The sequence below is a fragment of the Nannospalax galili genome, unplaced genomic scaffold (assembly GCF_000622305.1).
Source record: "Nannospalax galili isolate Female #2095 unplaced genomic scaffold, S.galili_v1.0 scaffold311, whole genome shotgun sequence".
NCBI lineage: Eukaryota > Metazoa > Chordata > Mammalia > Rodentia > Spalacidae > Nannospalax > Nannospalax galili.
The window spans coordinates 4,206,569-4,219,701 of NW_008330298.1; the positions used below are offsets into that span (position 1 = coordinate 4,206,569).

Sequence of the window (13,133 nt, forward strand, 5' to 3'; positions counted from 1 at the left end):
AGTGCTCACTTTGCAGACAGAAGACCAAAGCAACTAAGTGAGAAACTGCTGAGAAGTAAAGTGAGCGACTCCTGTGGGCTTAAGTCATTCATTCATTTCAGGAACACTATGGAACTCTTTTTGTGCTTTGATATTAGCACATAAAAGGGGCTAAAATGTGCCTCCCTGGCTAGGTGTGCTGGTACATGCCCATAATCTCAGCACTCGGGAAGCTGAAGTAGGAGAATCAAGGTTAATCTCAGATACTTGGTGTGCTCCATGCCAGCCTAGTCCACAGAGTGAGACTCTGTCTCAAAATAAGGTAAGATAAAATAAAATAAAGCCCAGGCAGAGATACAGGTAGACCTTTGCACACAGCTGTGTGATCCCCACAAATAAGCGCCAACTAAGTGTATCAAGCCTAACCAAGCTGTAGAGGGAATCAGCAGACCTAGCCCACTGCCCACAGCTGGGGGGCAGGCATCTTTCTTTCCTCAACCATCACCTCTCTCTTAATTCTGTCCTGGTTCTCATCTTCTCCAGTCAAAATGAACCTGACAGCAGTAATTGAGTCAGCCAGCCCCCTTTCCAAAATTTTCCACTGAGTCTCACAAAGCTCTGTTTTCCCCAAGGTATGGCCCCAGATTCTGGTCTGGGCAGAGGAAAAAGTAATTGCAGCTGGATGCTTACAAAAATAAACAGAGGGGTAAGTGAAGAATGAGGTGGGGGGCACGCCTGCAACTAGATGAGAATGAGACATTATTTAACCTAATTACCTGCAAAGCCACATCTAGCCATTAAGGATCTATATTCTGTAATAGAATTTCCTGCTATGGAAATACTCACCCACGCACAGGATGTTGAAGCAGAAGCCCTGGCTGACTGACTTATTCACCAGCTGGTCAGGCAAGCTGTCAAACCCCACATGTCCAGCCAGGGGGACAGTTCGGCAACCTTCACCCTAATTTGGGAAAGAAAGGAGGGGAGAAAAATGACAATGAGTTAAAAGCCATTTGATGGCTCTCCATACTCCATCCACATGCTCCTGTGCTGGGTAGGGGAAGTCACACCCACCAAGGCCCAGTATATCATCTCTTCCCCTCAGTCACATACCACTTCCAAGCAAAATGGCCTATCAGCTTAGAAATCATTTCCAAGGATGGGTACAGGTAACCTACAGGTTCAGTACCGATCACTACTGTAGTTCAGACAGAACAAACTGCATGGGAGGTTTACGAGACTGGCACTGGACACTACAAATTTAGTATCATTTAGAGGCTGGGTAATAACTCTAAGATACAGTTTCCTTCTGCATCTGATATATGAGGAAATAGGATGCATTTTAGAGGTGACAAGAGGATTCAAATCTGTTTATTAACACCCTTAATGAGCTTAGTATATGTATACATGTTCAATAAATATTCCAAAGCCCTTAAAAAGCAGTGACTCTTCTCTCTAGGTCACTTTGGAGACCTATAAAGGTGGCACAGCAGAGAGGTTAAGAGTGCAGATTTGGATGAGTGAGATGGCTCAGTGGGTTAAGGTGCCTACCGCCAAGCCTGATGACCTGAGTTCCATTCTTGGAACCCACATGGTAAGGGAGAATCAGCTCCCACAAGGTATCCTCTGACCCCCACATATGTGGTGCATCCCCCCCCCCACTGAACACACACACACACACACACACACACACACACACTAAATAAATAAATAAATGTAAAAAATTAAGGACAGCCTTTGGAATCAGACAAGTCTGAGTCAGAGTCCCACCTCCACAGGGTGACCTCTGACAAGTTATATAACGTTTCAGCTTCCCCATCATAAAATCGGGAGCTAGTAGTTAGTGTGCAGATGGTTTTAAAAATATTTTATTTATTGATTTTACTTTTTGTGTATGAGTGTAATGCTTGCATGTGTGTAAGTGCACCCATGTGCCCATGGAGGTCATAAGAGGGTATCAGATTGCCCTAGAACTGGAGTTACAGATGGTTGTTAGCTGCCATGTGGGTGCTGAGAATTGAACCTGGGTCCTTTGTAAGAGCAGACAGTGCTCTTAACCATCAAAACATCTCTCCAGCCTCTAGTGAGCAGATTGTATAGAATAATACTTGTCCAGCACACAACATACTGCCTAGCATATGGAACGCATTCAAACAGTAGCTGCCTTTAGCACTGCACTGTGAGGTTATCCTTGGACCCCAAACTGACCCATCATCATATGGTAGGAACACTTGTGGCTCCCTTTAGTTTGGAGGGAGCTGCCTCCAGGTTTCCTGTGGTTCCCTTGACTCCACAGGTATCAGCCAAGTCATTCCCAGCCCTGGAAAGCAGAGTGTCTTTGCTTTGTCCTCGAGGTCCAAAGCTTCTTGTAGTTAATGATTTTACAAAACAGGGAGAGCCTCAAATTCAGGCAGGCTTCCAAGGAACCAAGGGAAAGGACAGAAAGAGCCGGAGTTTACTCAAGAATGTGTCAACTGCCAACGGTCCCAGAGGAGGGTGGAGTGGAGGGAGAAGGTTGGGTGGGGAAAAGAAGCTGGAGGCAGCTGAACTCCACAAGAATAGTGGGCTATGGAAAGAGGTGGAGGTTCTGTGGGGTAGGGCTGCACCAGCCTTTCTATAACCAGAAGGATGCCAAGAGCAACCCGAAAGGGCATGGTGAGTGCCAGGAGGCCTGTACCAGCATCCCAACTATGCCAGCAGGCAGCACTTATGCTGACTGGACTGGCTTGTTAGACTAGGTGTCACACTGAAAAGGATGGGATGTAATGATAGAGGAGACTCTCAGCCACTGATGCAGTCAGAACTGGCTCCCAGACAGTTTCTTCACTCAGCTAGTAGGGGTACTGCTCCCATCAGTGTCATTGGATCCTCCAAGAGCTAGTCCCGGTGACTGTCATTTGGCAAGTTCATTCCCCTCACACACATCTCTCTGCATACACTCCCAGTAGAGTACAGTTGACAGATGGTCATATGCCAACCACCAGTCAGGCTGGTGTATTCTATGAACACCTGAAGATGGGAGAGTTTCATAAGGGATCACATCACTCTGGGCTTTGTTCTATTTTCACCTTACCCCTTTCTTTTTCCCCTTTCTTTTTTCTTAAAGCAGAAAGTAAGCTGTAAGTTTCACACTGTTGGTTCTCAGCCCTCAGCAATGCAGGCAAGAGACTGGAGAACCAATATGCTCTCTCCAGGGATCCTCCTACATAGCAGGCCTCAAAATTGGGACAGACTCAGAGTTGAGGTTTTCTGAGCCATATTTTATCATCTCTTCCTGTCTCCAAATTCAGCACTATGAAACTTCAAGTACTCTGAAGTCCAAGGAATTCTCAAACTAAAGACAGTGGCAGGGAGTGGGGAGAGCTCCTCACCTTAAAGAATCACTTCAATGTGAAAAAACCATCTAGCATGAGGTTCAGAGGATATAGTTCAGCACAGAGCCCTAGGCTCAAACCCCACCACCACATAAATGGGTTGTGGTGGAGTACACCTACAATCCCAGTATTCAGGAGGTAGAGGCAGAAAGATCAGAACCTCAAGGTCAGGCCAGCCTTGGGTGCATGAGACCCTGTCTCAAAACAAACAATTTAGCATGTGCCATGCGCCCACCGTTATCTCCCACAGCACTACAAAGAAACCTGAATAGCAAAAGGAGGAACATAGGCCTCATTCCATGAGCAAGAGGCTTGGGGGATTTTGAGTGTTTTGAGCAGGGAAAGCCATGATACATACAGTATTTGTACTGCAGGGTACTTGACTGGAAGAACAAGAAACTATGGTCAGGGAGATATATTAGGAGATGCCCCCAATAGTGTTGAACTGGTAGAATGATATCCATATTCTTTGGTCAAAAAAAATGCTGGTTAAGTGAACCTGACCCAACTTGAGACTCAAAAGGAAGGAACCGGGTCTGGGAGAGTAGCTCAGCATTTGATCAGCACATGAAGCCCAGGATTCCATTCCTCAGTACCAAAAGGGGAGCAGGTATGAGAGATGTCTTAAAGAAGGGGTAATACTCAATGAATGACTAGACAGGGGAAAAGAGAAACAACCAAAGGTAACCACAATGTGTAAGCCTGGGAGCTTGCATCGATAGCACCAAGGAGAGAAAGCCTAGTGGGGCAGCACAAACCAATAAATCCCAGCACTCAAGAGTCTGAGGCAAAAAGACTGAGTTTGAGGCCAACCTGGACTACACAGTGAGTTCAAGCCCAGCCTGGAATAGATAGCAAAACCCTGCCTCAATTTTTTTTGGGGGGGGGCTTATGTAGAGGAGATAAGAAGTTTGGTGGGTTTTTTTTAAAGGGAGGGGGTATTTGCAAGTGTGCACACACCTGTGGAGGGTCCGGCTCTATTCCTGCTCTAGCCTCAGTTTCATTCCCTTGAGATAGTTTCTCATGGAACCTAGAGTTCGCTGGAGTTTTAGTTAGTTAGTTAGTTAGTTAGTTAGTTAGTTAGTTAGTTAGTTAGTTAGTTTGTTTTGCTAGATCTGCTAGCCAGCAAATCCTTGGGATCCTCCTGTCTCTATCTCTGCAGTGTTGAGATTACAGGAGTTCGTGGTCATGCCCTGTTTTTACGTGGGTGCTGGGGATCCAAGCTCAGTTCCTCATGCTTATGCAGCAAGTGCCCTTACATACTGAGTCATCTCTCCCCGGTCTCAAGGAGTCTGGTTTTAAATAAGTTATTACTAAAAACTTAGCTAATTAGTTTATTGTTTCTGCTTTTGAGGGTTTTGTTTGTTTGCTTGTTTTATTTATTATTATCTTTTTTGTTGTTTTTTGGTTTGTTCGTTTGTTTTTGAGAGAAGATCTCCCTGTAGCCCAGCTGGCCTAGAAATCGCTATGCAGACCAAGCTGAACTTGGTCTCACAGAGATCCACCTGCCTCTGCCTCCCCAGTGCTGGAATTGCTCCCTTAGTTTTGAGTCTTAACTCGACACAGTCTGGAGTCATCAAAGAAGAAAGGCTCAATTGAGAAATTGTCTAGATCAGATTGGCCAGTGGACACATCTGTGCGAGGTGATCGTCTTTGATGGTTCAGTGGTATAGGAGAATCCAGCCTATTGCCAGCAGGGGCAGAGGCTCCCAAACAGTATGAGAGAGAAAGCTAGCAGAGTAGGCAAATAAGCAGGGATCCAAGCATTTACTCTCTCTGCTCTTGACTGTGGATGTATGCTTTAAGTTTTTACCTTGACTTCCTCAAAATAATGGATTGTAACCTTGAATTTAAGTCAAATAAATGTCTTCTTCCCTAAGTTGTTTTATGGCAGAATATTTTATCACAACAAAGGAAATGAAAAAAAATGAAAGATTTTATATTTTATAAAAGTAATCAGTGCTGGGCTGGAGAGATGATGGCTCAGTGGTTAAGAGCACTGACTATTCTTCTAGAGGACCTCGGTTCCAACCCCAGCAGCCACATGGCAGCTTGCAACTATATGTAACTCCATTTCCAGGGGAATCTGATGCCCTCTTCTGGCCTCTATAGGCATTGCATGACACTGGTGCACTTACATAATGCAGGCAAAACACCCATACACATAAAATAAAAATAAATTTAAAATTACATTTCAAAAAGTAATCAATGTTGATAGCAAAAATTTTACTTTTTATTTATTTAATATCTTTTTGTTTGAGACAGGATCCATGATAATGGAGGCCAGGCTGGCCTCCAACCTTCTCTGTAGGTTGACCCTGAATTCCTGATCCTCCTGCCTTTACCTCTCAAGTGCTAAGATTATAGGCATGCACCATCACACTCAGCAGAAATTATTAGAAAATACAGAAATTATAAGAAAGAAAATAGGCTGGGCATGGTGGCAAACACCTTCAATCCTAGTACTCAGGAGGCAGATGTAGGCAGACTTCTGTGAGCTTGAGGCCAGGATGGTCTACTTAGGGAGCTCCAGGCAGCCAGGGCTACAGAGTCAGACCCTGTCTAAAAAAAAAGTAGAGAAAATAAACATCATCTATCACATAATAGCATTCTCCAGACACAATATTTCTGTGTATCTCCTTCTAATCACAATGTACTTTTATTTAACAAAATAGGGATACTACTGTTTGTTCCTTTCAGAATCTCACTTCAGACCCTGACACTTGCCACAGACATTTTCTTGAGTAATAAAGTATAGCTGTAAATTATTACTTTATTGGTCATATAGCATATCCATGCAGGAACCTGTCACCTTTTCCTAATCCATCTTCTACTGCTGGACATTAGTGTGTTTCCAAATTTAAAACAAAACAAAACAAAACAACAAAAAAACAGTCTGTTCTTGCAGGTTTGCATGTCTCTGATTACTTTAAAAAGTCTAAACTGCCGGGCATGGTGGCACATGTCTTTAATCCCAACACTTGGGAAGCAGAGGCAGGCAGATCTCTGTGAGTTCAAGGTCAGCCTGGTCTACATAGTGAGTTCCAGGACAGCTGGGGCTAAGCTGGGGCTACAGGGAGACCCTGTCTCAAAAAGACTAAAAAAAAAAGTCTAAACCAATTGGGCTGAAGAGGTTGCTCAGTGGTTAAGAGCACTGGCTCCTCTTGCAGAGAACCTGGGTTCAGTTCCCAGTGCCCACATGGTGGCTAACAACCACCCATAACTCCAGTTCCAGGGAAGCCAATGTCCAATGCCCTCTTCTTGCCTCTGAAGGCATTACATGGCAGTGGCATACATACAGGCAAAGCACTCATATACATAAAATAAAAATAAATAAATATTTTAATCTAAGCCTATTGGATCAAATGGTAACTAAATTTACATTTATTTATTTATTTGGAGATGGTACACTCATGTGCAACAGTGTTTATGCAGAGTCAGAGGACAACCTGCAGGAGTCAGTTCTCTCCTTCCACCATATGGGTCCTGGGCGGGGGGGCAGCAGGGGTGTCAAATTCAAGTTGTCAGGTTTGGCAGCAGGTACCTTTACCTGCTGAGCCATCTTACCAGCCCAAAGGATGCAGACATTTTAAAGACTAATATACACTGACAACATCCTTCAACAGAGAGTCTGTTTACCCATGAACAGTTTCATGGGCTTTTTACCCACTACGAATTGAGTCACTGAAAAATGGTATCCTGCTATTTAATTTGCATTTTATTAGTGAGAATGAGCATTTAAAAATTTTTCAAGTGGGCATGTTTACTGTACATGTAAAAACATATGTTTGTCTCTTTGATTCATAAAAGCCTTTTATGTATCAAGAAAAATAAGATTTGATTTCAGGGTGAGCTAAGAAAAGAAAGCCAATGTCCTAGTTTGATCTCTGTTACTGTGGTAAATACAATGACCAAAAGCAACTTAGGGAGGAAAGTGTTTCCTCTTACAGGTCACAGTCCATCATGAGGGAAGCTGAGGCAGGAAGTCAAGGCAAGAGCTTGAAGCAGAAATCATGGAGGAATGCTGCTTACTGGCCTGTTCCCTGGTTCACCTTTAGCTACCTTTCTTATATAGCCCAAGTCCACCTGCCTAGGGATGGTAGTGCCCACAGTGGACTGGGTCCTATCACATCAATTAACAATCAAGAAAATGCCCACAGGTCAATCTGTTGGAGGAAGTTCTTCAACTTACTCCCCTCTTCCCAGGCATGTCAAGGTGACAACCAAGTTTAGCCATCACAGTCAACAAGTAATCAGCAATGTGAGATTTTAGGCTCAGAGAGAATTCAGGTCTGAGATACAAGTTTAGAAGTGAGAGGTATGAAAGTGGGTGTGCTCTCAAAGAGATGGTAAATGCAAAGAAGAGCTAAATGAATACAGGAAACACCAGTGAATAAGGAAGACGAAGAGGATTCTGCCAAGAGGAGGAAATGATCAGAAAAGTAAGAGATGACCCAAATAACTTTCTGTCATCAGAAGCAAAAGGGACAGTCAAGAAGAATTACAGAGAAATAACTGTAGATTTGCATTTAATGAAGGTCACTGGTGACTCAGAACCTTTATTTCTTCTGTCTTTTACTCAGTGTCCACTATACTTAGGTTAACTGAAGAACCTGAGGACTTGGCACATGGGACCTGGGACCTGGGTAATGTGTTTTTCTTGCTACTTACTGGGTTTAAGGAATCAACATTGTCTCAATCCCTATAGTTAAGAAAGCTCCAAGCGGGCATGGTGGCACACGCCTTTAATCCCAGTACTCAGGAGGTAGAGGCAGGCAGATCTCTGTGAGTGCAGGGCCAGCCTGGTTTATGTAGTAAGTTCCAGGTCAACTGGAGCTACAGGGAGACTCTGTCTCAAAAAGAAAAAAAAAAAGGCTCCCAACTGTATTTGTACAGTTCCTGTTTAGGAAATTCTGTCTGGAGAGCATCTATCTTGTGTTGCTGAATCTTAGATCAAAATCATCATTGTGACTTATCAGTCCTCATTGTTCAAAGTGGGACTTTCACAAATAGACCTATATAAAGGTAAAATAGAGCACTGGGCTGCAGACCCCAAGACCTCCTCTGAGAGTTTCTTTCCTCCTCTCTCACAGCATCTCAGATGCTTTATCTCTTTCATCTTTCTCCTTAAGGTGATCTGATTAATTGAGGTTCTGATTACTTTGATTGTAGTTAATTGAATGTTCAATTGACTGCAAAGTGAGGAAGAAGAGATGGACTGGCAACCTACCCAACACATCTGACACTAAAACCTAAAGTTATATATATACTGGGTCTCCCTACAGCCCCAGCTGGATTGGAACTCACTAGACCAGGCCAATCTCAGTCTCAAAGAGATCTGCCTCCCCGTGTGCTGGGATTAAAGCCTTACCCCACCACACCCTCCTCAAGCTGTTATCTTGAATAGCAGGTGGCAGGACGTTCAAGGCCACAATTGCCTAAATTGTAAATCTCCCATAACCCTGTAACCACCTTTTAAAATTGTTCTGAAAACCTCACATGTCTGTACAAAGACCTATGGACAAGGAAATTCATTACAGCACTGTTTGCAGTACTGGAAAACTAGAAACCCCTAAAATGCTAGATAACAGAAAAATATTTAAATTATGGTACATGCATATTCCGGAATATTCTGCAGCCAGAATGCAGGAATTCCATATGTACTGATGTGATACCTTCAAGGAATACTATAAAGTAGAAAACAGAAATCACAGAACAATAAGCATGATTTTGAGCCTGTGTATGTACAAAAGTCTGTCCACGTGTATATGCACATAAATATATGACAGTGCCTAGACAGACCAATGAAAAGGCACTCACCAAACCAAGACTGGTAGCTACCTCAGGAGACAGGAAATGGAAGCAGGGGCCTAATCAGAGGCATAGTCAGCATGCTTTTGGAGTATTTGATCTTTTTATAACACAAATAGACTCACTCATTATCTGTCTAATTTACAGATATTTTTAATAAGAAAAGCAAAGTTTTGGCTCAGTGGCTTTGCAGCAGGGGTGATTAGAATGTAGAGTCTGAGAGGAGCTAAAAGGAAGGCAAAATTGCAAAGTGCTCCTGAGTATTGAGAGAACTCCCACTCCCCTCCTCACCAATTCCATTTCCTGTTTGCTCCTCATCTGCAGTTGCCTGCGGTTTTGAAACACGTTATACCACAGTTCACGTCATAGGCAGAAACACTGCTCTTATTCTCTTCAGCCTTCTCCCCTGAGGATTTCAGTTTTTAATTCAATATTAGTAAAGCTCATATTAAGAACAATGAGTTAGGGTGATTCTGGTTGAGTAGCTTTCTCCTGTCGATGTTATTTGAAAAATAAGGAGTCCTAGAAGTATGCAATAGGCAACTGCTGTCCTCTACTGCCTCCCTTCCCACATCCCTGGCAGAGTACACAAGCGTTTATGTGAGGCTGCTGGGAACTGGAGGTCCACCTGTGTCAATAGAGAATTTCCTGTCTCTGTTGAAACCCAAGGTAGCTAAGTTAGCAAGTGTCATCCTGAAGGATGAGAAGGAAATGTTTGGAACTCACAATTCGGCTTTCTCTGAATTTTCTCCTCTGGTCTTTTGCATTCAAATGTTAGCACAGGAGACAAATGCTGAAAAGGGATTCTCTTCAGCATGCTACCTATTTAGGGATATGCCAGTCCTTCACACCTTCCTTCACTCCTCTCTCCATTGCCATTTTGACATTTAACACTGACCTCTGAGAGACTGCAAATCCCCTGGACTTTCAAAACCAATTCATCACCAGGCCAGTGTGGTGGTGCATGCTTTAATCCCAGCACACTGGAGGTAGAGGCAGAGGCAGGTAGATCTCTGTGAGTTCAAAGACAGCCTATTCTACAAAGCAAGTTTTAGGCAAACCAAGGCTACATAGTGAGATCCTATTCCCACCCCCCCAAAAAAAACCAGGGCTGGGTGTGGTGGTACATGCCTTTGGTCCCAGCACTTGGGAGACATAGGCAGGCAGATCTCTGTGAGTTCAAGGCCAGCCTGGTCTGCATAGTGAGTTCCGGGCCAGCTGGGGCTAGAGAGAGACCTTGTCTCAAAAAGACCAAAACAAAACAAAACACGAAAACAAAACCAATTCATCTATCCAAGGACACATCATGGAATATTAAGCAACTAATGAAAATATTTTCTAAGAATGCTTAAGGCATGAGGAAATATTTGCCAAAAACTGTTATGTAAAGCAAAACAAAACAAAATAACAACAGCAAAAAAAAAAAACAAAAAAAAAACCAACAACAAAAAAGCCCCTGAAACCATAGGAGCATCCAAGTGGAGGGAAAAAAGTAGTTTAACAGTGGTTACTTTGGGATAGTTTTCCAATTTTTCTACAATAGGCATACTTTAGTTTTATAATCTGGAAAAAATGTTTTGTTTTGTTTTGAAAAACAGATTCTATGATGATACATTTCTAGGCAGGAATGTGGGTTCAGATGCTTTAGAAAATTCTTCAACTGTAACCAGAAAGTACTTCACACACAGATAACCAGAAAGTTTGGTTAGGTACAGCTTTTCGCTTCTGGTCAGTTTTATAACCTGTAAAACATTTGTTTTACCAACAATACAATGAATTCCCATTATCTTTCTTTATTATGACAGTCTATATATAATACATAACTTACTATTACAAAGAGTCGTGTAAACTAGAAGACAAATCATATGTCCTGAAACGAGTGAAAAGTCCTGATAAAACCCTATCTGTGGCTTTCAATGTTGTCCAAGGAATGGAAGGTGCTGTACCATCAGCCACAGGAACCACGAAGTACTGATAGTTCCAGGAGAGTAAGTAACAACAACAGCAGGAAAAAGCCACCAATGTGCCCAACACATCAAAAACCAGGACTTTCCTTGGGCTGATAGAGCCAGGCTAGGAGAAAATGCAGTTATAATGCCCTGAGCTGAGAGAGAAATTTGGAGGCTATTCTAAGGAGAAATAAGGCCTACCATAGCTGGCAGTGCCTCTAAGGGACCTCAGATATGTCCTTAAATAAGGGAGCAGTTTAGGGGACCCTGAGGAAACACAAAAGGAACCATCCTTACTATACCGGGGTGAAGGTATCTCTTTAACAAAGCCAATAGATGAAACTGATAATACCAAAGATAAATTTCAAAGTGACTTCTCACTCTATAAAAGGATTCACAGCAGGATACCATTAAATAGCCTGAGCGCTCCTAGTGCATTTAAAGTGTGATTGCATAGACAAACATTGAATTGTCCTGTATCTTTTATAGGAAGACAATAACTGTATATACCTACCCGAATAGGCGGTGCTCAAATGGTTGCTTCTAGTTCACTTACAGAGACCCTGCTGAGCTAAAAGCATGGGCTCTCCTCCACAATTCCCACTTCACCCAGCTCAAGGAGCTGAAGCAGGGAAGGGGCCTAGCTCAGTTCTGCCACCCCATTCAGAAGCAAGCAAGGACCTAACAGAATTGAAGCTGGAGAACGGGGAAATACAACAACAGCACAATCTCAGGGCTGGGAACTCCCTTAAAATTCACCTAAGCTAAAGGCTCTTTTTGCAAAGGGGGAAATGGAAACTCAGAGAGAGGAAGTACCTTGTCCTAGTCACTGAGTGATTTAGTAGCAGAGAAGGGTGCTAGGATCCAGGGCCCTATCAAGCAGACTGCCTCTCTCAGATGGAAAAGCTGACTGAAGTGGCAGATGTGCTTCTTCCTACTGCTAAAATTTCAGGCCATGGGGCTCCTGGATTGATGCTGGTCAGGGAACATGACCAGAAGTTTGTGGTGAATTCACCAACGTGGCTCTGGCCAGAAGAAGGCAACTGAGGCAGTCAATGCCACTGGTCTGTGCTCCCCACACGCCCACATACTTTTCTCTGTCCTCTCTCTTCTGACTCCAGTCTGAGCCTACACTTGGCCAGCTGCCCAGCTCTACTCAAGAGCCCACCTAACTCAACAAGCCATTGTTGAGGTAAAATATCTCCTCAGCCCAGGGGTGACCCCTGCTCAGGGTGGGTCAACTTTCCCACAAAAGCCACATATATTTCCTTCAAGTCTGGCAGTCTGAACAGTTTTCTAGGTGTTCTGGCCATTGTTACCTCCAATCTGTTTTTTTTTTTTTTTTTAGGAAAAGAAAAGGTTTACCCATAGGCCTCTGAGTGAATGCCCAACTGCCCTCTGGGGAGCCTGAATTTGCCTCTGCCTCCATCTGGTCTCATTTAATGGGGAATCTGAAAAAAACTAGTTCTTGCCTCTGCTCCAGTGTTCAGAGCTGGGGGCCTCTGCTGTGAAAGGAAACCGAATACCACAACACCACCTCGCACCTCATCAGGGCCCTGTAAGCAGAGCTCTGCTCCTGTTACCCCAGGGCCCTTGTTAGGGGTCACAGAGAGCCCTGGCAGGGAGAACCGGAACCCCGAGGCTTGTCCCTGAGAAGGCCTGGAAATCTTTTCCTGGTCACAGAAATGACCCAAGTCCAGGGCCAGCTGAGAGCCTGCTGCATAATTTAGCAGATGTCTGTCTCTAGTAGGAAGACACTGGAGAAGAGGATAACATTATTTCTCACCCTCCTGAGCATGTGGCCTCCTTCCTCTGTGCAGGCAGCCGAGAAACCCATGGTTTTAAATCCCAGCAGCAGAAGCTGTCTCCTGCCAAACCGAGGAGGAAGGGTCTGTGTTTCTAATTTATTCTGTACCCTCTCCAGTTGTTACTTAAAATAATCCATCATTACATGGCTGGTGGCTCCAAGATTTTTATTTAAAGCGAGAGAGAGAGAGAGAGAGAGAGAGAGAGAGAGAGA

At 43.7% G+C, this 13,133-nt stretch overlaps 1 protein-coding gene across 6 annotated transcripts in view; it reads right to left on the bottom strand.

The window, feature by feature from the left end:
* Window positions 1–13,133, bottom strand: part of Septin6 (septin 6) — a 77,700-nt gene that overhangs the window by 58,313 nt on the left and 6,254 nt on the right. For all 6 annotated transcript variants that reach the window (XM_008844066.1, XM_029568969.1, XM_029568974.1 and 3 more), the window contains exon 2: window positions 826–940. In XM_008844066.1, the coding sequence (XP_008842288.1) occupies window positions 826–940 (115 nt within the window). The remainder of the gene's footprint in view (window positions 1–825; window positions 941–13,133) is intronic.